At 42.5% G+C, this 21,621-nt stretch overlaps 3 protein-coding genes across 9 annotated transcripts; 1 reads left to right on the forward strand and 2 right to left on the reverse strand.

The window, feature by feature from the left end:
- Positions 1-1,275: 1,275 nt before the first annotated feature.
- On the forward strand, positions 1,276-5,568 carry ndufa13 (NADH:ubiquinone oxidoreductase subunit A13). Its single transcript, XM_085253415.1, has 5 exons — positions 1,276-1,422; positions 3,905-3,983; positions 4,082-4,153; positions 4,639-4,708; positions 5,341-5,568. The coding sequence occupies exons 1-5, from the start codon at positions 1,329-1,331 to the stop codon at positions 5,458-5,460; spliced, it is 435 nt and encodes a 144-aa protein (XP_085109541.1). The 5' UTR covers positions 1,276-1,328; the 3' UTR covers positions 5,461-5,568.
- Positions 5,569-6,830: 1,262 nt separating this feature from the next.
- cirbpa (cold inducible RNA binding protein a) lies at positions 6,831-11,353 on the reverse strand. Of its 6 annotated transcripts, XR_014889503.1 has the most exons (8): positions 11,195-11,353; positions 10,374-10,484; positions 10,164-10,270; positions 9,934-10,066; positions 9,716-9,848; positions 9,573-9,637; positions 7,124-7,215; positions 6,831-7,009 (listed from the first exon to the last, which is right to left on the reverse strand). XR_014889503.1 is itself a non-coding variant. In XM_085254540.1 (7 exons), exons 2-7 carry the CDS (start codon positions 10,471-10,473, stop codon positions 9,062-9,064), a joined length of 531 nt encoding a protein of 176 aa, XP_085110666.1. In that variant the 5' UTR covers positions 10,474-10,484; positions 11,195-11,353; the 3' UTR covers positions 8,159-9,061. The 6 variants fall into 6 exon arrangements, 5 of the variants coding, with proteins under 5 accessions (XP_085110666.1, XP_085110664.1, XP_085110665.1 ...); XM_085254540.1 differs by lacking the exons at positions 6,831-7,009; positions 7,124-7,215 and adding an exon at positions 8,159-9,075 and having other exon boundaries at positions 9,955-10,066; XM_085254538.1 differs by lacking the exons at positions 6,831-7,009; positions 7,124-7,215 and adding an exon at positions 8,159-8,446.
- Positions 11,354-13,476: 2,123 nt separating this feature from the next.
- On the reverse strand, positions 13,477-20,686 carry LOC146553747 (midnolin-A-like). 2 transcript variants are annotated; one of them, XM_085254534.1, is made up of 8 exons: positions 20,434-20,686; positions 18,769-19,110; positions 18,538-18,625; positions 18,385-18,447; positions 15,493-16,035; positions 15,241-15,346; positions 14,832-15,065; positions 13,477-14,048 (listed from the first exon to the last, which is right to left on the reverse strand). In XM_085254534.1, exons 2-8 carry the CDS (start codon positions 18,996-18,998, stop codon positions 13,867-13,869), a joined length of 1,446 nt encoding a protein of 481 aa, XP_085110660.1. In that variant the 5' UTR covers positions 18,999-19,110; positions 20,434-20,686; the 3' UTR covers positions 13,477-13,866. The 2 variants fall into 2 exon arrangements, with proteins under 2 accessions (XP_085110660.1, XP_085110659.1); XM_085254533.1 differs by lacking the exon at positions 20,434-20,686 and having other exon boundaries at positions 18,769-20,349.
- Between the last annotated feature and the right edge of the window lie 935 nt (positions 20,687-21,621).

The raw sequence follows: 21,621 nt of genomic DNA on the forward strand, positions 1-21,621 counted from the left end.
AATGCAGCACAGTTGTTGGTGCCAAACTGGCTGGCATATTTCACAAACTGCTAATCTACTGGGATCCAGTGAACAGCATTTCTGTTGAAGAAAATACTCTGATGTTAGAGATCAGATGGAGTCTAAAGAATGGCCAGACAGCTTTAAGCACTCATTTCAACAAAGGGCTACAGAAGAGCATCGGTGAACCACACCACTCCAACCTTGAAGCAGACGGGCTACAGCAGCAGAAGACCACATCAGGTATTATTCCTGTCAGATCAGAACAGCAAACTAAGGCTGCAGGTTGCATGACTCCATTAAAATTGGCCAATAGAAGATTGGAAAAATATTGCCTGGGCTGATGAATCACGATTTAAGATGTTGGAGTCAGAACTTGGTATAAACAACATGAATTTATGGATCCACACTGCCTTGTATCAGCAGATCAGGCTGATGGTGGTGTCTTGATGTGGGGGATGTATTCTCTGTGCTCTTTATGCTCCAATGTACCAACTGTGCATCATTTAAACATCACAGCCTACCTGAGTATTGTTGTTGACCATATCCGTACCTTTAAAACCACAGTGTGCCCGCCTTCTGATGGCTGCTTCCAACAGGGTAACACATCATGTCACAAAGCTCAGGTCATCTGTACTCAAATGGCCTTACAGTCACCTGATCTCAATCCAACAGAGCAGCTTTGGGATGTGGTGAAACGCACCACATTCCATTTTATACTGTCATGTCAATATGGCTCAAAATCTCCGAGGAATGTTTCCAGCTTCTTGTTGAATCTGTGCCATGAAGAATTAAGGCAGTTCTGAAACTTGATACGAGGGAGGCGTAGCTAATGGCCCCTCTGGTGTTTCAGTCCAAAATTAAACAGGTGACTCTAAAATCAAAGCCAGCAAGAAATCACATGATGAAATGGAAATATCAACAAGCAACAATGATGCTTGTTGATATTTCAACAAGCTTTTTTCTTTTGGCATTTTTTGCAACATGATGTTTTTAGGAAATCCATCTTTGCTTCTATACACTTTTTAAGTACTTTTACTCAGATTCAGGGCATTTCTTTGTTATAGAATATTTGTTTTTATTCTGTTATTTGCATTATAGTTATCACTTTACCACATCAACATAAAAAAATGAACATTATGTAACATTTTTATAAAATATATGTTAACATTACAGTTGGATATAATATAATATAATATAATATAATATAATATAATATATGTCCGAACATGTGGGGGCGCTGGAGCGCTGCTACAGTTTTTCTCTACCAGCGAAGAAGAGTGTCTTCAGGGACGTCACTGGCGTGTTTTGGAGGAGGTTGGAGGAAGATGGCGGGGTCCAAGGTGAAGCAGGACATGCCTCCTCCGGGAGGCTATGCTCCCTTTGATTATAAGAGAAATCTACCGAAACGAGGACTTTCGGGTACATACGCCACACGCTCACGTAGCCAGACATTTAGATTCATTCAGCAGTTGTTAAATGTTGGATAGTTTAGGTGATATTTGCTGGTTACGCTAACCCGTTAGCATAAATACAAAGATCCAAGCTAAGATAAAAATGTGTATGCGGGGTCTTACATTTATCCTTGTCATTAAAAGGAACATCTTGACTAACAGCACGACAACAGTTGTACAAGTGTTTTTGCAGCAGAGCAACATTTTAATGTGAATTGTTATTGACAGGTTTAGAACGACATGCTAACTAGCTAACACAGGGAGTCGTTTAATGTGCAGGTTCAGTTAAAGTGATAATGCCTACTGTTAAACGGAGGATTAGGTTTTATTTGATGAAACTGTTCTAGCTGTTCTATCGTTTGCTGCTTGGTTAACAGTGTTAAAGCCGTAAAATCAACTACTTGATTAAGTTTAAGTTAATTGATTAAGATGATCTCTTAGGACAGCGTAGTCTGAAGTGGTATTCAGGAATATTTCTTCAGACTTCTTGAAGGGCATTCAAAGCTCTTCTTTGGGTGTTTCTGTCCCCTTTTGTTCTGTTCTCAGTCAACATGATCCCACACTGCTTCAGTAATGTTGAGGTCTGAGCTTTTGGGAGGCCAGTCCATGGCTGATAGTGTTCCACTACTGTGGGGTTTTTTTTTTTTATACAGGCATGCATTTACAGCACATACTAAAAGACCAGATTGTGTTGCGCGATGGGTCAGAATCCAACCACACTTCTTTACTGTGTTCACAAGGTCTTTACACCACTGGCTGAAATGCAGCTCCAAAACATGACAGAGCCTATATCCTGTTTTACATATGGCTGTAGACCTGACATCTCTGTTGTCCTCCACTTATCAAGTTTACTGAATTTTTTTGTTTTTGTTTTTTAGTGCACACTGCACAACATTCTACAATATGCCAAGCTTTCAGCTCTTTGACAATTAACTTGTCGGTGCAAAAATATCTGATGTTTATCAAACAGTGTTGTCTTTCGGAGTTTTATTGTACATTCAAGTAAAAGAATAGAAATGAACAATTGGTTTTTGTTACAGGGTGCTAGTAACAAAATGCATAAAGATACAATTTAAAATGTGTTCTTTGGTAAGTTGTCTGTTATGTGCAGACACAGCACCGTTGCATCCCTTGAGTTAAGTGCATTTTTTTGTGTTTTGATTTATTCAAAGGCCAGTGTTAAGTGGCTTAACAAACACAAGAAACATTCCCTTGACAGTGGTCAGGTACAAGGACTGAAAATTATTGAAAAAGCAGCCATGTCCAAAGAAAAGCTTGGATAGACCTTCAGAAAGCCTGGAGAATGATTGGTCAGACTACTTTGCAAATTACGAGAAAGGCTGGCTCCTTGGAAGAAAATATAAAGAGCTCAGGCGCGCCTCAAGACTTTTGCACAGCTCTTTACGTTGGGGCACAATAATTGGTACAAAACTCTCTTAGTGACACTAACGTTATATAGATGATTTCAAATGAAGCTGACCACGAATAAAAGTTATTTTAATGTGAACCCAAAAAGAGACTTAATGCCAACAAGACTACACATCAGAATACACTGCAACTGAAAAGCACTGCAAAGAGTTTCAGAGAGCAGCAGCTACAGAAACAGTGACTTTTAGACGCTTTTATCTAAACTGTCCCACCTGCGTTTGAGTTGTAAAACCTTACTTGCTTGGCTTTTGGCTGGTAAGTAAAAATATAAAGTGTAAAAAGTATAAAATGCATATAAACACTGTGTTAAACTCCATGACTAGATAGTGGTTGCAGTAAGAATGCTATACATATTAATGTTAAGTGTTAAATTAAGATTATTTCCTGTTTGTTACTCCAGCACTCCAGCAGATTAGTTTCGTCATGTGAATAATGGGTTAATCTGAAAAAAAAAAGAAGGAAAAATGTTTTAATGGAACCTCATTAAGTTGGTTTCTGAAATTTTCACACATTTTTCCTCCCTATACCAAAAAGTATGTGGTAATATCCATTTTATAGTAATTTTATAAGGCGTTGTAGGGCAGTACAGGACACTGAATTTTAGCACCATTTACTTGACAGTATCGAGAAAGATCTGAAATGAGTCTCAAAGAGGCATCAGTCAGCAGTAGCAGTCTGATGACTTTATATCACAGTGAAACTGCTTTAAAATGAAGCGTACTCAGGTTTTCCACATCTTCCACATGTAATGATGGGAATTTATTTCCAAAGTTGTGGCCGAACGCAGGTGACACCGTATGTGAATGTCAGCTCCTCCAACAGGGTCTGATGTTGTTAAAAAGCAAATTCTCTGATGGATATTTCAATGAGTTCTCCTGTATAATACGTTAGAACAGCATAAGCCTGTGCAGCTATTATTATAGTAAATGCTTTAATACATATGTAAACCTACTTAAAGATGTTAAAAATGTGCATTAATACTCAATAATGTTCTGTTGCTTCATTCATTCTTTAACCTGCAGGATATAGTATGTTTGGCATTGGCATTGGCATCATGGTCTTTGGGTACTGGAGGCTATTCAAGTGGAACAGAGAGAGGAGGTAAGAAATGTCAAGGAATTGTGATGTGGTTTTGCTTACTGTCACACCTGTGTGCACTGCTCAGTCTCAAACTGTGTGTGCGTGTTTGCGTGTTGCAGGCGACTGCAGATTGAAGAGCTGGAAGCCAGGATAGCTCTGATGCCTCTGCTGCAGGCAGAGCATGACCGAAGGTGACTGAGCACTTTTGTGCATGCTTACTATGGTTTTTTTTTTTTTCTTTCAATGGTGTTTACAACAATAGACTGTATATAATAGTTAGACATAGGCAGCCAACCAACGTTTAGATCACCTAAATGTTGGTCTGTAATTGTCTATTATGAAGCCTCAAACTGAGGTGTTTCTCCTTCCTGACTCCCAGATTGACTTTCATTGACAAAATGGCCTCAATGGTTTGTTCAGTACAAACACAAACTACAAACTGAGTCCCTAAACACATCAGGAAAGTGTTTACTGGGGTCTCAGAGGAATTTGGGAATGCTTTGGGGTTTTTTTTTTCAAGCACAGGAGTCGCCCTCTGCTGTCCATTAGAAAGAATGCAGATTGAAGGCCATTGACCTTTTCAGACACATGAACTATGTCCATCTTTTATACTGCCTAAGCTTGCAAACACAGGTCAGCTGTTTAAATGCTGAGCTGAATGTTGTCTCTGTGCTAGGACCTTACGGATGCTGAGGGAAAACTTGGAAGAGGAGGTAGTCATCATGAAGGACGTTCCAGGTTGGAAGGTAAGAAGTTTAAAAAAAATCAGTTGCTCCTGCTTATTCATTATTTTTTAGTCATTTATTACTTTTTTTCATATACAGCATCTTTATGATATAATTATAGAGAAGAATTTTTCATGACCTGTCCAACATTATTTAATAGATGCCTTTTCATTAGTTTTTAATATACTTGATGTTTTCATTTTTAAAACGGTTCAGACACCAAAGAAAAATCATACTATAAACATTTGCATTTCGTACAAATATTAGCTGAGATAGGTGCGTACAGTCCAACACAGAAAAGATGATTGACTTTTCCTCTTAAACGCACTGACCGACAGTATTATTTTCAGCTTTGTTTTGTAAGCATAACACTTATCTAGATTTCCCACCTACCTTACTTGCTGTGAGCCTGCTGAGATGCAAAGGTTAACCTGAGACACAATTTAAACAACCCCGTACTACTGCAGCTGAAAGGAAAAAATAAATAAAGGAAACTGCAAAAATCCAAGTATGTTTGGGTAAAAATGCAAAGTGAAAATACATAAGACTCAGTAAACAGGGTAACAAATGAATCTATATTTTAGTTCAGGTCTGTCGCTGAACTTCAGCGTTGCTGTGTTGATGCTGACTGTGCATCTTTTTAACCCGTGCAGGTTGGCGAGAGCGTCTTTCACACAGACCGCTGGGTCACCCCTCTGTCAGAGGAGCTGTTCAACCTCAGGCCCCGCGAAGAGCTTTTGCACAAGCGTTTCGGCTTCCTGTGGTACGTGTGAACACCACCGAGACCACCAGCATCCCGAGCTCCTCCACCTGGACCTGTGTGGTCGTTCACTTCAGCTTGTAAATGTTCCAAATTAAAGTGTCTGTTTTTCTGTACCTGATCTTGGCTTCTGTGTCAGTTCTTTAATTTGGGCGAAACTAAAACTACTTATGTCAGTACTGTTTCAGATATTTATCGTCATACTTCTACTCCACTGCATTTTATAGCCATGTAGTGTACTTTATTTCTTATTTCATGAAGTTGACTGTTTATTTTTCTACAGGAACTAGCACAGTACTAACACACCTACCAGCTGTGACATCCAAATGCTTGATATTTATTTAAATAATGAATTAATATACTTAAATATGAATCCTTATTTTGTATTTTTAGTACATGTAACTCAGTGCTCAAGCACAAAATCTACTAGTCTGAAGCTCTTCCTTTGTAAAATGTGACACCACACGTGTGCCAAGTACAGGAAGATGAGTTTGGTGAACTACAGTGTGGAGGTCAGTGCACACTGACAAAAGTGAGCCACTGCCTGATTATCAGCTTTCCAAACTGAGGTAGTAATTAGCTTTTATTTCACTGATCAAATTACACTGAAGATTAAGACAAAGTTGTCCGATTACCTTTTCAGATGAAGCCATTATGAAACCACAGAAAAAGTACAGCGGTGCATCCTGTTAAACTTGTTTGTCCTAATTTACAAGACAAACCAGCAGCCTTCATGTTTGCATTGTAAACAAACCTGCTGGACTTGTTTCATGTGCCTGTGTGTAAGTGTGTGCAGTCGGCTGCATTTGTCACGTACACATTGGGTCATAAGTCAAGATTTGCATCTTACACTTTTGCCATATCTGATGCATTGATTATATTTCAACTTCATATCACGTTAAACTTCTAATGTAATCCTTCAAATCTTACAAAGACCAAGTATTAGTTATTACCTCTACCAAGTATGTAATAATACCAAGTAATAGCTTGGTAGCATCAGTGTGTCTAAACACAACAGCTTGACAAGTGAGATGTTAACCAATTGAAATTGGCTTACATACACCAGACTACTGCAAAGACAATGAGCTGGGTAATTAGATTGTAGTATTTTACACACTATTCATATCCAGCTATTTACAAATTTGTACCAATGACCCATTACCCTACATACTTAAACACAAATGTATATCTGGCCCTAGTGCATCTTCCTTAAGATGACAATTAAACTTAAGCACAATATTTCCTCAACTACATTACTTTCCCCTCCTACCTTTAAACCATTCTGACATGTCTCTATATCTTTAGAAATAAAAAGCCAATGTGAGTTTCAAAGTAAGCAAATCCTCAGGCATGTGTTTACAAAGAAAGAAACACCACAGCAAGTTCTTTTGTGTCAGATTTTATTCAAGCCAAAGCAAAACTACATAGTCAGGTTTGTCTATCAACTGCAGCTCTGTAATGCTGTTTTCCCAGTTTGCGACATTTACTGTAACATCAGGAAAAGTGCTTCAGGAATTTGGGAGATTCCTTCGTGTTGACAGTCACCCCACTGCTCATTGGACCTGAAACAAACACATCTTATTTAGCCTGACAAAATTCCAGTTTTGAGTAAAAAAACAAAACAAAAAACTGAAAACCACCAAAAGCTTTGAGTAACAACATGCTTTACAACTTACCTGATACAGCAACTGCATGAGATCTTGCAGCCTAAAAATCCAGCTACTTCAGCTGTGACGAGACCCACTGAAGCATCCAGTCAGTTTTCAGTCTAGAGGAGGAGAAATGGGTGGATTAAACCTGCCAACTGATGCTTGAAGTCAAACTGCATGCAGTATTAATGACTCACCACATAAGGTACAAAGGAAAAGTGAATGCAGTCTAGACACCTTACACATGAATTGGGGCTTGTGGACATTACAGGAGCAAATTTGTGGACTAGTGACCAAAGTGGACTGAGCACAAAACTACCCGACTTAAAGGACCAATGCATTTTTTTGGTGGACTCAAGGTGGAGCACTAATATCCCAGACAGAAACCCCACCTCCCAATGGACTTTAGAATCAGGTAAGAGGACTTGTGATGTTTGTAGGAGACATCTGAAGCAGAGGACTAAACAGCAGCTAACTTGAAGGTATTCATGGCAACAATGAGAACTTAGTTTCAAGGATGTGAGCAAAGCAAAAGGAGATTTTTACCTCACGTGCACTGGCCTACTTTCTTCACATTTGACTAGGCAAGAGCAGCTTTCATCTCTGAGGAGCACTTGTTGGTAGGCGCAACACTTCACTCTCCAAGGACTTGTAGGATACTGAAGGAGCTCTTGACCTCTCTTGAACGTAATGAAGCATGAACATGACCAGGCACCAACTTCCCCCATATGCCACTTTGTTTGATCAGCACACTTAGTAGGTACAACATTCGGCTCATGGATCGTTTAACATGTACAGGATTCACTTGATTCAACTGTGCTCTCCCCCCCTTTTAAACTTGTGTGGATCTTTACAGATACCCAGTAACAGCCTTCCCTCCCCTCCCTTTTAAGCTTTGAGAACTTTGACTAGCCTACCAAATTGTTGACTTTAGTCCAGAGATGGGCACCATCTGATTGCATCAAGCAGATGATTTAGTTCTCACGCAGCATTACATTAAAATGAGCCTACAGCGCTCAGCTTTAGTCCCCATGCGGTTGTTTTAAGAGGCAACAATCATGATGATTTTCCACAATTTGTTTAATAGGCTCCATGAAGCCAAACTGACAAAAAAAAGTTGATCATACAAAGAACAAAAAGTACAAAACTGTTCCCGGTTTGAGATATATATAAGCTTTAGGGAAACAAAGTTACATTTCTCGATCACTTTAAACAAGATTAGTCCATTTTACAGCACATTAAAAATGCAGATGTTGAGCAGAGCACAGAAGATACCTTGGACAGACTGTAGCATGCTGCAATTTGCAACTTCATGAACAGCCGGCCACTTCGGATGTGTAGTTCACCAGTCTGAAAGGAATTCACTCTTTTGGGAAATTGAACAAACAGGAGCCTCAGTTAAACTAAGGTTTTTTTTCTCTTTTTTAATATTAATTTGAATTTAGCATAAAGTCTCCCAAAAGTCTGTTTATGAGCATATATCTTTCCTCTCAGTTTAAAACCTGGCAGGAGGTAGGTCAGTCAGAGACTGAGGGGGAAAATAAGGAACACAAACAAGCCCCAGATATTGCAATATATAAGAAAAGGAATCAAATCAGGAAGCACTTCAAGTGCTGGACAAAGTTTAGAGCAATGGTAGTGGCTGTTCAATGAAAAGCCACACTGAGAACTGTCTTGATCCCCAAAAATGGGACTTTACAGTATCAGATTACAGATGCCTTTTAGTTGCACGATCTTTGAGAAATGAGTCCAATTAAGCATGGTTAAGATTCTTTAACTGTAATTTGTAACAGGTTTTATAAGGAATGACCAAAACCCATTGCTACATTTTTCTTCTTTTTAAAGATGCTGAACTATTACAACAAAACTACAGAACTAAGGTCAGCAAACACGTGGACATTTTTCTTGAGGAGCGCATCTTTGAAAAACAGCCAGCCAAGTGAAGATCTTGAATCAGGGAGATGTTTACTCATGTGTAGCTGAGGATAAGAAGTGGGCACAGAGGTAAAGACACTGCAAGTTCGAACACTGGAGTTTTACAAATATTCCCCTTTCAACCCGCCTAACAACCCTCCCTCTTTTTGCATAAGGGGGTCCTTGCCTTCCTCGCAATTTGAGAACACGTGAAATTCGGGGTTTGCTTTAAGTGGTTCAAATGGTTTCCAGCCTCTTTGTCAGAGAAGGGCACAAAAGAAATCTGGCAACCGTTTGGAAAGAGGCATCAAGTTAAGCACAAAACTGAGGGGCATACATGGTGATAGGCTTCCCATGTTGGGGCTGTGAAATCTCAATTTACAGTGTTGGAGTGTACAGCATCTCAACCCACCACTTAAAGCAGGTATTTAAAAATTAGAGCGCTGCGCAGTTTGACTATGCCAGTTACTGAGATGTGCTTTCAGTGTTCCTTTAGATTTTGTACAGACAGCCCCAACATAAATGCACCCAAATACCTGAAATACATATTATTGATGCTTACCATAGCTGTCGTATCCATCGCGGTAGGATCCAGATCCTGAACGCTCACCATATCCACCCTGCCCCCTATATAAACAAGAAACTTGCATTTAAAATACAGTAAAAATAAAGTGCATTAAACAATTTTAAGCTCCGATTATTTACCTGTTTTCTCTGTAGCCACCTGAGGAATATCCTCCACTCCTGTATCCACTGCCACCAAAGCTCCTGTCTCCACCACCAAAGCTTCTGTCACCATAACTCCTGTCTCCGTACCCTCTGTCTCCACCATATCCACCTATTACAAACAAAGCAGTTTTAATTTCGATAGTGTTAGAATAAACCTTTAAGTTCAACTTTTTAAAAATATTCCCACGTCGCACCTCGGGAATAACCACGCCCACCTCTCCCTCTGGAGCCGCTAAATCTGCCTCCTCGTGGGCCAGAGCCAAAACCTCCTCTTGAGCGCCCTCCCTTTCCAGCTTCGTCCACCCGAATAGCACGTCCGTCCAGCGTCTGCAATACAACAGGAAATGTAAAAACGTATAAATACAATTACATTAACTATAAATATTTTTTAATTCGATTATAAATTGAGTAGCGTGATTTTTACCTTTCCGTTCATGGCGTCCAGTGCGTCTTTAGCGTCCTCTGCATTGTCGTACTTCACGAAGCCAAACCCGCGAGATCTTCCGGTTTCTTTGTCTCTGATCACGTCCACTAATCAGGGAGAAATTCCGATTAGGCCACATATTTAGTAAAATATTGATGTCTGAAATAATTTTAAACTATATACTCAAGAGGGGTAAAGAGGTTTAATTACCTTTTTCGATGGTTCCGTATTTGCCGAAAGCCGCAGCCAGAGAGTCCTCGTTGGTCTCGAAGCTCAGACCTCCGATGAATAATTTTCCCTCGTCCGACATTTTTGTTATAGCTACAAAAAAAAATGAAAGCAATTAAAAAAAAAAGTCTCCCCACAAATCCTTAAAACTGAAAAGGGGCCCTTTGTTGGCGAAAAACCGTCGACACGCACAGTCGGGTTAGGGTTAGCCGCAATGAGAAAGTAGGTCACCGGAGCAGTTTCATAAAATGGCGATCACTGATTGCGTAGTAATGGCCTACATACCTCCCGACGTTTAACAGACCATGAAATCTGAATTTATCTTAAAGCTACGTCATATTTAATCGATGATCGTCGACAAAAGTCAAAATGGAGTCACCCTAGGCCTGGGGCCTGAAAACGTGGCGCAGTTTCGTTAGCGGATTAGCTGGCGGTTTTTCTTCCAGCGCCATTTTGTAGCACCGCGCTACACGCTTTTGTTTCAATGAGCTACTTTGCGCCATCTCAAGGGGTGGCCAGCTGCCTTATTTTGCAGCTTATCTAACTACCCCAATTAATATGGGGGGAAAAAATAGGTTAACCTATTTCTGCAAAGTGCACCATAGCATTTACACATCGAAAAAACATTCTAAAACGATCAAATAAAAAAAGCGATCAAACGCCGGTTAAAAATAGTTTCAATCAATAGAAAGAGGTCACATTGGAAAAAAATATGCGTTTCATACTTTACAAATATAGATGCATGAATAAGATTATAACTTGCAACGTGTAGAAACAACACGTAACAAAGAGAAAGCGTTTACCTTTGTCTCTCACGGAGATGTAAGGGAAGTTACTGGGAGCGGCGATGCAGGTCGAATGAGGGAGAAGAACGAGCGCGATCCGCTTTTCACTGCAATGCGCACTCACTCCTTCTTCTACTGCTGTTTGGGCGGCAGACCATTAGAACAGCCGCCAACAGCGCCATCTTGTGTTAGGGTGACGCAGCATAGTGCTCTTAGGTTGGGCCGCATTTAATTCCTCTTCGTTTTTCGGCTGCTGCCTTTAGGGGTCGCCACAACGGATCATTTGCCTCCGCCTCAATCTATCTTTAGCATTCTCCATTATCAGACAGCTCACCTGCATTTCGTCTTCCACTACATCCACGAAGTCCTCCTGCCTGGCAGCTGTATCCCCCTGCAAAGAACAAGGTACTCAGAGCCGATCCCTGATGCCCTTGAACCCATCAGTCACTTCTGGGCTTTTTCATCTCCAAGTAGTTTTCCTAGCAGCACAGATTACCGTACTCTGATTTGAATAATAATTTGTATCTGATTTGACTTCGCAACCAAAAATATAGATGTAGAAATGTCCTCCTGCCAGTGGCCTCCAAACACATTAAACTGAAAGTATCCGCGTATATTTGTGCCTTAAACAGAAACCAGATTAATAATCATTCCAGAGATGCTTTGTTTTCAAGCACAGTAAAATAACAGCGTGGTAGCACAATTAAAACCACTGAGTGCAGTCAGATGAATGCCAGTCATAACTGCAAGTCGCTTTCATATGTAGTTAACGGAGAAAATGATTCAACTGTGTTTATTTTGCACGCCTCGAGTGCTTTGTTTGCGTGAGTCACGATGGCGGTCAGGTGTGTGGGGCCGAAGTCCTGTTTGTCTGTGTGGGAGGAAGATTTATCTGCACATGCACGCCTAAGCGATGCAGTGTGTTTGAATGGTGTGTGTGGGAGGCAAAGAGAGAGAAATGAACGTCTGTGTAGGAGGCTCGAAAACCCATAGCTTTGATCTGCAACGTCCTTGCAGCGCTACAAGGAATAGATCAGCGTGCAGGGAAAGGGTTTCATCCTCTTTCTTGTAAATCATTGGATCGATACCGCCAAAATGAATTCATCGGGGCAGGCAGTGTGTAGGCTACACTATCATGGCCGACTGTGCCTGTAGCGCCGAATCTGCAGCACAGGCGCTCTTTAGGATTCAGGACGAGCAGCCGTGTGCTGTCTGATATGTGGCGCCGGGCGTGCTGCTGCTGCAGCTGCACACTCCGTGATCACGATCAACAGAGCTGCACCGAAAACAACGCCAGCATTCGCGCTGCAGTCCCCAGCTGTGTGCTGATCGTCGTTTGATAGCCGAACGAGTGAGCTTCCACACGCTTCTCAGCTTGCAGATCACACAGGCTACACCCGAGCAAGGCTTCGTGTTTGTCTGCACGTCAGCAGCGAAGGCAGGCACAGATGTTTCAGCTCACCTCGAACAGCTTCATGTTCTGCCGCTGTGATTTGCATCCTGTGAGCTCAGCATCAGACACGCTGGCTACAGAGAGGCGAACGCTTCAATTTATGGCATTTTTCACAAAGTACTCATTGGAGTGCCTCTTAAGATTCCAGTCATAGCTTTAACAAGTCACATAGTTATTCACGCAAATTCTGGTATCTCAAGCATCACGTTTTAGACCCTACGCTATGCTTGTCTTTAACGGCCCGCTCGAAACAGTTTGAAATGTTCAGTTGCTGTCATGGAAGAAGTGTAAGGAGTCTTGGTTGGCTGCACATCAGTGCTCACGTTCTACTTCCTGCGTTACTGTCGAGGAGAACCAATATTTCAGTTTTATTTTAAATCGTAATGCTCAGCTTTACAGCATCACTGAGATTTTCTTGAAACCTCTGCTCCACGAAGAGAGATGGCATCACCTCTCTGAAACTCATGCGGCTATTAATAATGAAAAGCGACAAAGCACAGAGGTCACAGAGTAACCTGGAAGGCTGCTTCTGTTGACCCAGTGTGCCGACTGCAGGTGTTCCCAGCTTTATAAACGGCATTCAGTTCAGTTGTTCTCACCTGGATGATTGAGCACGCATCAAGACAAAGCACGTAGCATTTAATCTAGAAGTAGATCATTCATCTTCACCACACATATCTCCTGATCACAGATACAAGAGCAGCTGTGACAACCAAACAGAAAGGACGATCAGTAGAATAAGGCTGAGACATTTTTATCCCCAAAAAACCCAACAAAAATCCAGTTTAACAGACAAAGGCAACATTATATTCTTCATTTAAAAAGAACAGGCTCCACTCATAAACGCTTTCAGATTTTGTATTATTTCCCTTTATTATTTGCATATTTTTTTTGCTTCCTATTATTTCATAAATAAGATATTTTCAAGAAACATTGCTTGCATGGAACGAAACACAGTCTTACATTCAAAACATGTACAGTTAAGGCATCAGAGTACGTAGAGTAAAACACCGACAGGGAAATCTATGTGACACGTGCTACATACTGCAACAGCCGGAGCTGCAGTCACTGAAGGACAGACTCAGATTACACATCACAGAAAAAGCCACAACATTTAGACGTATAGTTTCAGATAGTAGAAAAATACTAACAAAGGCTCATTTTTTTTCCGTAGCCCTGTACGGCAAGGTCAGCTCTGGTATCTATCATAGTGAGCGGGTCTTTTTACATTCAGAGACTAGGGGTGATGGTGGCGCTTCTGGTACGGATGAGAGCCTTGTGAGAGGCGCGAGGTCTTGCAAGCCCTCCTGCGTAGACGCCTCTCGTGCATCAGGAGCTGGAGGTGCTCTAGCTTACAGTGCAGCGTTTGATTCTCCTCTGTGGACGAGTGCACGACGGGACCCTCGTGGGCTACGTCACCTACAGAGAAGAAGAAAGAAATGGGTCAGACACGTGAATGTTAAGGTGTGCTCTCCGCCATTAATTACTGCATTGGTCATAAGAAATACACTCAAAAGCCACTTTGTCAGGCTTAATTTATATGTCTGCTCATTAATGCAAACATCCAATCAGCCAATAACACGCAGACGTGGTCAAGACGACCTCCCGAAGCTCCGACCCAGAATCAGTTTGTTTCTCTGACGCAGTAAAAACACGACTAGTTGAATTTTCTAAAGCTGCAGCTGTCAGATGCTTCGTCTTGTTCCACCACCTGTCAAAACCCTCAAAGTTTCCTCAGCTATGAGGTGAAAGAAAAGCACCTAACTATGTAGAAGTGATTGACAGACAAGCTGCGAGGCAACTGCTCTGCTTGATTTCCTCATATTTTCAGCTCTAATGCAAACATACAAATCCACGAGAAACCCCGTCAGCACGAGAGAATCGCAGCCTAATAAGGAAGCGTAAACGCTCGTGGATGCGCTGTCGTTAACACCGCCTGTTAAGACTGTAATAGTCTTTATACTCACGCAGGCCCGTGTAACTGCTGCACAAGTGCTGCGTGACTAAATATGACGCAGCACAGAAACACGAGCGCGTTTTATTCTCTGGGGGCCATAAACAGTCTCCTTTTTTATTGTTTTTGTTTCCATTTCCCTGTCCTGATTTCTAAAATGCACACTATTCCAGTATTTGCATGCATTTACATGCGTGTGATGATGACATGCTCTCCGAGTTTCCAAAATAATATTAGCTTGAGCTGACCTGGAGCGCCGCAGAGGGGCTCTGTCCTCTGCATCGCTGGTGGTCTGGGCTCTTCTGCTGTGAGCAGCGGGCTGACTTCAGCGCCTTGAGCAGGACAGCGGTGTAGAGGATGAGGAACTGGAGCCCCCTGGTGGTGGTAGGCGGCTCTGAGGAGGTCGTTGAGGATCTGGAGAATAATGGCGACACCACGTCGAGGATGACTGAAACCGCTCTGACTGCAAGGGGCCAGGGTGCCTGAGAGGATAGAGGAGTCATTACTACTTTTTTCTCTACTTTTCCTAAAAACAGCTATTCAAAAGGTCATTAGATTAGAAAGAGTGCCCTTATAGTTGCAACACTAGGAAACATCACTGGTTTATGTTAATCAGACCAAACAAAAACTGCTGAGCAGTGTCCAGATCAGACGTACCAGAGAAAGTCCCAGAGAAGATGCCAGGTGAGTGTCTCACGAAACTCTCTATGACAGCTCCTGGAGGATTGGGCAGCTGTGCAGTGGATGAAGCATCAGCATTACTCTGTAAGGGACAAATATCCACCTTAAGGAATAAGTCTGAGTAATAAAATATTCTTTTCTCACTAATTTAAATTCAAAAAGACTATTGTGAAAATTCGGTTACGCGTTAACGTGGATGACTTCTGCGTTAGAGTGTGTGTGGCTAACCTCTGTGAAGGTCGAGGCTGCTGTGGGGCTCAGGGGTGCCGGGCTGGAGCCGATGGGACCGGCTGAACAGACCGGTGCAATCGCTCGCAAAGGAGAACCCGGATGTGGAGAACCACAGGGCAAAAGAGGAGAAGGAGCGTGCGGAGATCCGTGCTCAGAGTGGGAATTAAGCAGAGAAGAGGGATTACAGCAGTTTGTGGCAGGAACGCTACTGGATGGAACCGAAGGGTTTTGTGAGTTCAGTGAAGTTCTGGCTCCCTGAGTGTTAAACTGAAACGAGGACAAAGAGTCAACAGAGAATGGAGTTGCAGATGAGGCCTGTGAAGCTGATGTGGTAGCAGGTCCAGTGGTGGAGGTCCACGCCGAGGCAGAGTGAGGGTGGTTCGTGCTGCTGGCCGTCTGCGCATTGCTGCCGTGAGCCTTTGAGTCCAGCAGCAGCTCCTTCACGTCCTGCGCCGACAGCTGGAGCTCCACACACATCACGTGGGCACCGATTCCAAGGTTAATGTTCAGAGGTGAGCGCCCAGACAGGAAGTCGTTAATCTGCAGGGACAGACAGGAAAGTTTCACTCTTCTTCTCCCGGTGCTATCAGTTTACAGCACAGTTATCTGAAACCACAATACACTGATAACCAAGAAAACCATGAGAAATTCATGGATGTTTCCCATGAATTTCTCATGTGGGTCAATTTGAATGGCTTCAATGACGTAACCTCTGATTACAGAGGAATCTACCACACAGAGATGTAAATTTAAATAGCAAATCTGCCGCTTTGCTTCAGCACACCTTTATTAAAGCTTTAAAGACTGTGTAGTGTGTGTGTCTGTGTGGGTTATTGCCTCTGGTAACTACAAAAATGATGAAGGTTATCTCACCTATGTATGTTTTAATGTTATTAATTGGATCCGATGTTTGTTTTTATGCATCTATGTTGCAAAGTCTCTCTTGTAAAATGGATCTTTGACCTCAGTGGGCCTAACCTGGTTGAATAAAGGATACATAAAAATATATATCTTTATTGAACAATCACTCACAGCGCAGGCTGGGAAAAGTAAGTGAACTCTTGTCTCACAAAGATGAAATATAGAGCAGGACAGCGCAGGATGTGGAAAAAGAGAAGCGTGAGAAATTATTTGAAGAGGTGGACGGGTGCAAGATGAAGGCCAGATACGCTGTCTAAAGTTATTTATTTTTTTTAAAACTTCATATTAAAGACTTGTTGGAAGTGGCTCAAAGTTTACTAGAATGTAAAATATACTGCTGCAACGCAGAGGATCCGGAAAGGATGGAAAAGAAAGTTCAAAAGGAGAAAGAGGAAGAGAAAATGATAAATAAAGAGAAAGAGAAGAAGCGACACGTCATGAAGAAGAAGGAAGAGAACAGATGGACAAAGATATCAGCATATTGTGAGAAAAGACAGCAAGTATGAGAAACAGCTGTGATGATAAAGACAAAAATAATAAAAGAAAAAAGGGAAGTAAAGAAGGGACTGGGGGGTAGAAAGAGGAACAGGTAACGGCTCCAGCATTCCTCCCCCTGAAGTCTCACCCCCACCCCTTCTTTCCTAAACTGTAATATTGTAATAATAAATAGATAGGATTACATTTCTCCACCCTGACTGTCTGTGAATGTTTGCTGCTTGTGTTCAGTACAGAAAAGAAAAGTGCAGTTGTTTTTGTGCTATTATTAGGACTCTATATGTGTACAGGTCAGTCCTCATTTTACGAGTACAGTAATACTGAAATAAAAAGTAAAAGTAAGATGGAAATCCTGATAATTACAGGCTGAATGACGTGTGTGTAGCCAAAACTATGCACCTCCGAACTTGGTCTTTAGACGAGTAATTATTGATTGATTTTTTAAAGGGTTTTTAATACGTTTCTCTGCCTCATTCATGCATTCAACCGGTTTCTACCATAGACTGTACACCCACCAGCCACTTTGTTAGGCACACCTGTTCTGCGACTTGTTAATGCAAATATGTAATCAGACAATCACTCGACAGCGACTTAACACATTTAGGCATGTCGGCATGGTCAAGACGAGCATCAGAGTGCGGAAGGAAGGAAAGGCAAAAAAAAGAAGCCTTGTTTACTGCGTCAAGCTGATAGGAAGGCAACAGGAACTCAAATAACCACTTGTTACAACCAAGGTATGCAGAAGATAGGCTCTGAAAGCACAACACGTCGAACCTTGAAGTAGATGGGCTACGGTAACAGAAAACCACACTGGGTGGCTCTCCTGTCAGCTAAAAACAGGAAACTGAGGCTACAGATCACACGGGCTCACCAAGACTGGACAACAGAAGACATTCAGCAGTTACAGAAGGAATTAGGTGCAAACTACAGGAAAACGTGGATCCATCCTGCCTTGTGTTAATAGTTCAGGCTGCTGGTGGGGCAACGATGTGACTTTGTGCCCCCTTATTATCAGCTGAGCACCCTTAAAACACAACAGTCTACCTGAGTATTGTTGCTGACCATGTCCATCCCTTTATAACTACCAGTGTAGCGTGTTCTGATGGCTGCTTCCAGCAGGATAACACATCAAAGCTGAAATGAGCTCATTCTGGTTTCTTGAACTGCTCTCTAATGGCCTCCACAGGCACCTTTAGAACCAGTAGAGCACCTTTAGGATGTGGTGGACAGGAGATTCAGTTCATGGATGTATCTGTGTGGGGCTATGATGTTAATATAAACCAAAGTCTCTGAGTTTCCTGCCGTGAAGAATCAAGACAGGTTCGAAGGCAAAATAGAGTCCGACCGAGAACTAATAAGCTGTATTTAATGAAATGGGTGCATGCAATAATATAATAGCAATATTATTACATGCAAACGGTAGTTTCTAGTGTTTACTTCAAGCATACAGTGAGAAAGAATTAAAACGCTCACCTGGACTTCTGTTAAACTTTCCAACACATCCATAACAGTCCTTTCAGCCCTGGTAGTCGAGCACTGTGCGGCACAATATAATAAACAGTCTGATTATATGTGTGCGTCAAAGTTACAGAACAGCCAGTCTAAGATGTGCATTAGTTTACGTACCAGTAAACCAGCTTCGATGACTGGGACCAGAGTCAGTTTGCTGCCATCTGTTACACCCTGGTCCAGGAGCGTCCCTGCAGTCAGGTGCCTAATTTATAATACATAAATCAGCTTTAATGGGTCAAACCGGGGGGAGAAACCCCACTTACGCATCAAATACGCGGATTAAACGTAATTGCTTTACCTAAACTCCCGGAAGTGCACAGCATGCAGGGTAAAGCAACAACTCACCTGTCTTTATGCAGGAGTACGATCCTGTCCGTGTGCAGTCTGAGTTTCTGGGAGATGCGCGCTTTCAGGGCCTCCACGGTCTCCCCCCGGGGGACGGTCAGCTCCACCGGGCTGCCGGCCGTGGAGGTGATGCACAGACGCATGGAGGACTGGCCGCTGGAGACCCCGGCCCCGCGGCTTGCACACTGGAAGGCGGTGACGCTACAGAGACCCCGCTGCTGCTGCTCCATTCACGAACACTGGCTGCTTTAAACTCGGGCTCTGGTCGCTGGGATGACCTGAAGCGACGCGCTGCGGGGCTCCTGTGCTCGGGTCGTCACTGCTCCTCGATGTGAAGCATCCCTGAAACCACGACAAGCCGCAGACTGCACACCAGTTCCTCTTTCTGTCTCTGACAAGCGCAGCTCCACTCCTCCAGCGTGAAAATACACCCCGACCCCTGGCAGGCCGAGGCCCGCCCACTTCCCATCACAACCAATCGGAGAGGGACACAAGACTACGAAGGCTTCATTGCCCAATCTGAAGGAGCTCTGCTTCACGTGGCTTTTTTTCACCCAACTCGCCATTCATAAATGACGCAATCCGCAGTGCACATTTTGTACAGAATCACAAAAAAACATCCGACTGTAGTAATTCTTAAGATTTAAACTCTGGGGATTCTTCACGTTATTAAAAGATTATACCAGAGATGCTTCTGTACCGGCAGGGGGGTTAGTTCTGACCCCCCGCGATGACACTGCATCCCTCTAAGGAGGTGACTATTTTGTTAAACACCCACTCCTTGGCATGAAAACAGCGTCGCCTATTTTTATGCAAAACCTTTAAGGAGCTGGAAGCTCCTACAGCATGAAAGGCACAGAAAATCCTCACCGACATGCAGTGGAGTCAAACACGTGGATTCATGAAAACCTGAGAACTTTGAGCTGATTAAAACATGAGCATAATCAAAAGTATCCCTAACAACTTTTCTAAAGTTTTAAAAATACATATTTTTCTGAGGAAAGAAAGCATTCAGAGAAATGGTAAACAGACTGGTTCTTACATAGTGCTTTTCTACTCTGCAGATGCACTCGAGGCATTTTATACCACATGCCTCATTCACCCATTCCTGCAGGGGGTTTTTCTACAGCGAAGTGTTTTCTATCTGACATTGACACACATCTATAGTCTGATGAGCACATCAGAGTTCTACTTGGGGTTCGGTATGTTGCGTAGGGATACTTTGGCACATAGTCTGGAGCAGTCAGGGATCAAACCACCAACCTTTCAATTAGTGGATGACCTGCTCTACCTGAGGTATGTCAGTAAAAGCCTCCAAGAATCTGATATCAGGGTAAGAACATACATCATACAGGGATAATCAACCATTTATTCTTATGTTTCTCGCATTTAGCAATGATGTAGAATTTCACCGTTCAATCAGTGGGATGAGCGCTCACAGAGAGCCCATCTCTGGTCTGGTCGAGGCTGCACCTGTCATGTGATGCACAGCCGAGTGGACTGGCTTGGAGTAAAGTGACGTATGAAGCCGAGGAGTGAAGAGAAATGGAGCTCATATGTGTCTCCTCACGGTGGCTAAAAATAACCATACCCACAGCACCCCCGTTTTACAGCCTGCGTCACTGCACTTCCACATGACCTGCATCACCTCACACCCTCACTCACCTCTCTCCCAAACGCAGACATGCAGAGCTTCTTTCATCACGTCTTTTCTGCCTGAAAAACCTCGGCATCCCTTGCTGTTCTCCTCTGGTTTCCTTTGCATAACTGTTTCAGCAGTCACCGAGCTCTCTCTGTGCCTTGTATAACTGATACGAGAAGTTTATGCACAGGAAAACCAGTTTTTTAACCACTGCTGACTTCACTGGAATTTAGAAGGAATCCCATGCTGACCTCTCCCTGATCTTTTCTCCTTTAAATAACTCCCTGAACTTCATGTTCCAGTGATATTTTCATGGAGGATCTGACCTCCCTTTGGAGATTGCGTTCTCCTCCTCCTCCTCTTTTTCTTCCTCGTATTTCTCTCCGTTCACTCCAGCGCTTTGCTGAGAGGAGTGAGATGAGAGAGGCCGCTGCTTTACATTCTTCAGGCCTCACAGAAAACAATTCCACAGGATGTCCTGCTCTTCGGAGCATGCACAGACGCAGCTCTGACGTCAGCCCTCCAAGAACACACACGCACACACACCCACTGCGTCCATCCTCTCTTTCTCATTCCTCCCACCCCAACACGGCCTCTCCTGGCATCATTTCCCAGATGTTTCAGTTCCCTGGCAGGCTGATTTACCCCTTGTATTTCCTGGAATTTTTTTTTTTTTAGATAAAACAGTCGTATGTGACGAATTTTATCTGAAATATTTTAACAAAGACCTCACTGATCAGCTAAGAAAATCTAGATGGAATGTAGCTTTTAGACACCACTAATAAGAACGCAATAAAGAAAGAGGGCACTACTGTTTGTTTCATTCATCTGTTGTTGCCGTTTTATGACACAGCACAATAAGATCAAGGAGATTAAGATGCAAAGAAATAACTATTAAAACTACAAGAACAAAAGTGACAAGTAGAATCACAAAACACCACGCACTGAGCAGATCTCGTTTAAAACCATTGAGTCTTTGTTGATTTGTAGCTCCACCTTTCCAAAGCATTTATTAACATATGCCTTAGTTCCCTTTAAGTACACCCACGCTTACTGTGAGGCAAGTCAGTTCCAGTGTACTGTGATCATGTGTAAATGGTGACAGTGTAGCCTGTGAAAGGAGGCGTAATACAGTCTTCCTAGTACAGATTAGAGATAGAACTAAAAAAAGCTAGAAAATCCAAAGATGTCTAACACATTGTACTCAAAGG

This window comes from Mchenga conophoros, linkage group LG18 (assembly GCF_057382185.1).
Source record: "Mchenga conophoros isolate Kocher_MC1m ecotype Shallow Benthic linkage group LG18, M_conophoros_male_GT1.1, whole genome shotgun sequence".
NCBI classification, from domain to species: domain Eukaryota; kingdom Metazoa; phylum Chordata; class Actinopteri; order Cichliformes; family Cichlidae; genus Mchenga; species Mchenga conophoros.

What these genes read in the sequence shown, in the direction of transcription:
- ndufa13 (XM_085253415.1), top strand. Translation starts at nt 1,329, where the DNA reads ATGGCGGGGTCCAAGGTGAAGCAGGACATGCCTCCTCCGGGAGGCTAT. An exon ending in AAGTGGAACAGAGAGAGGAG is followed by an intron (nt 3,984 to 4,081) that starts GTAAGAAATGTC and finishes TGCGTGTTGCAG; the next exon opens with GCGACTGCAGATTGAAGAGC. An exon ending in AGGACGTTCCAGGTTGGAAG is followed by an intron (nt 4,709 to 5,340) that starts GTAAGAAGTTTA and finishes TAACCCGTGCAG; the next exon opens with GTTGGCGAGAGCGTCTTTCA.
- cirbpa (XM_085254536.1), bottom strand. Translation starts at nt 10,473, where the DNA reads ATGTCGGACGAGGGAAAATTATTCATCGGAGGTCTGAGCTTCGAGACC. An exon ending in ATACGGAACCATCGAAAAAG is followed by an intron (nt 10,271 to 10,373) that starts GTAATTAAACCT and finishes CTCCCTGATTAG; the next exon opens with TGGACGTGATCAGAGACAAA. An exon ending in TGGGCGTGGTTATTCCCGAG is followed by an intron (nt 9,849 to 9,933) that starts GTGCGACGTGGG and finishes TGTTTGTAATAG; the next exon opens with GTGGATATGGTGGAGACAGA.
- LOC146553747 (XM_085254534.1), bottom strand. Translation starts at nt 18,998, where the DNA reads ATGGAGCAGCAGCAGCGGGGTCTCTGTAGCGTCACCGCCTTCCAGTGT. An exon ending in CTTCTCTGGGACTTTCTCTG is followed by an intron (nt 15,066 to 15,240) that starts GTACGTCTGATC and finishes CTATCCTCTCAG; the next exon opens with GCACCCTGGCCCCTTGCAGT. An exon ending in GCCCCTCTGCGGCGCTCCAG is followed by an intron (nt 14,049 to 14,831) that starts GTCAGCTCAAGC and finishes TCTTCTCTGTAG; the next exon opens with GTGACGTAGCCCACGAGGGT.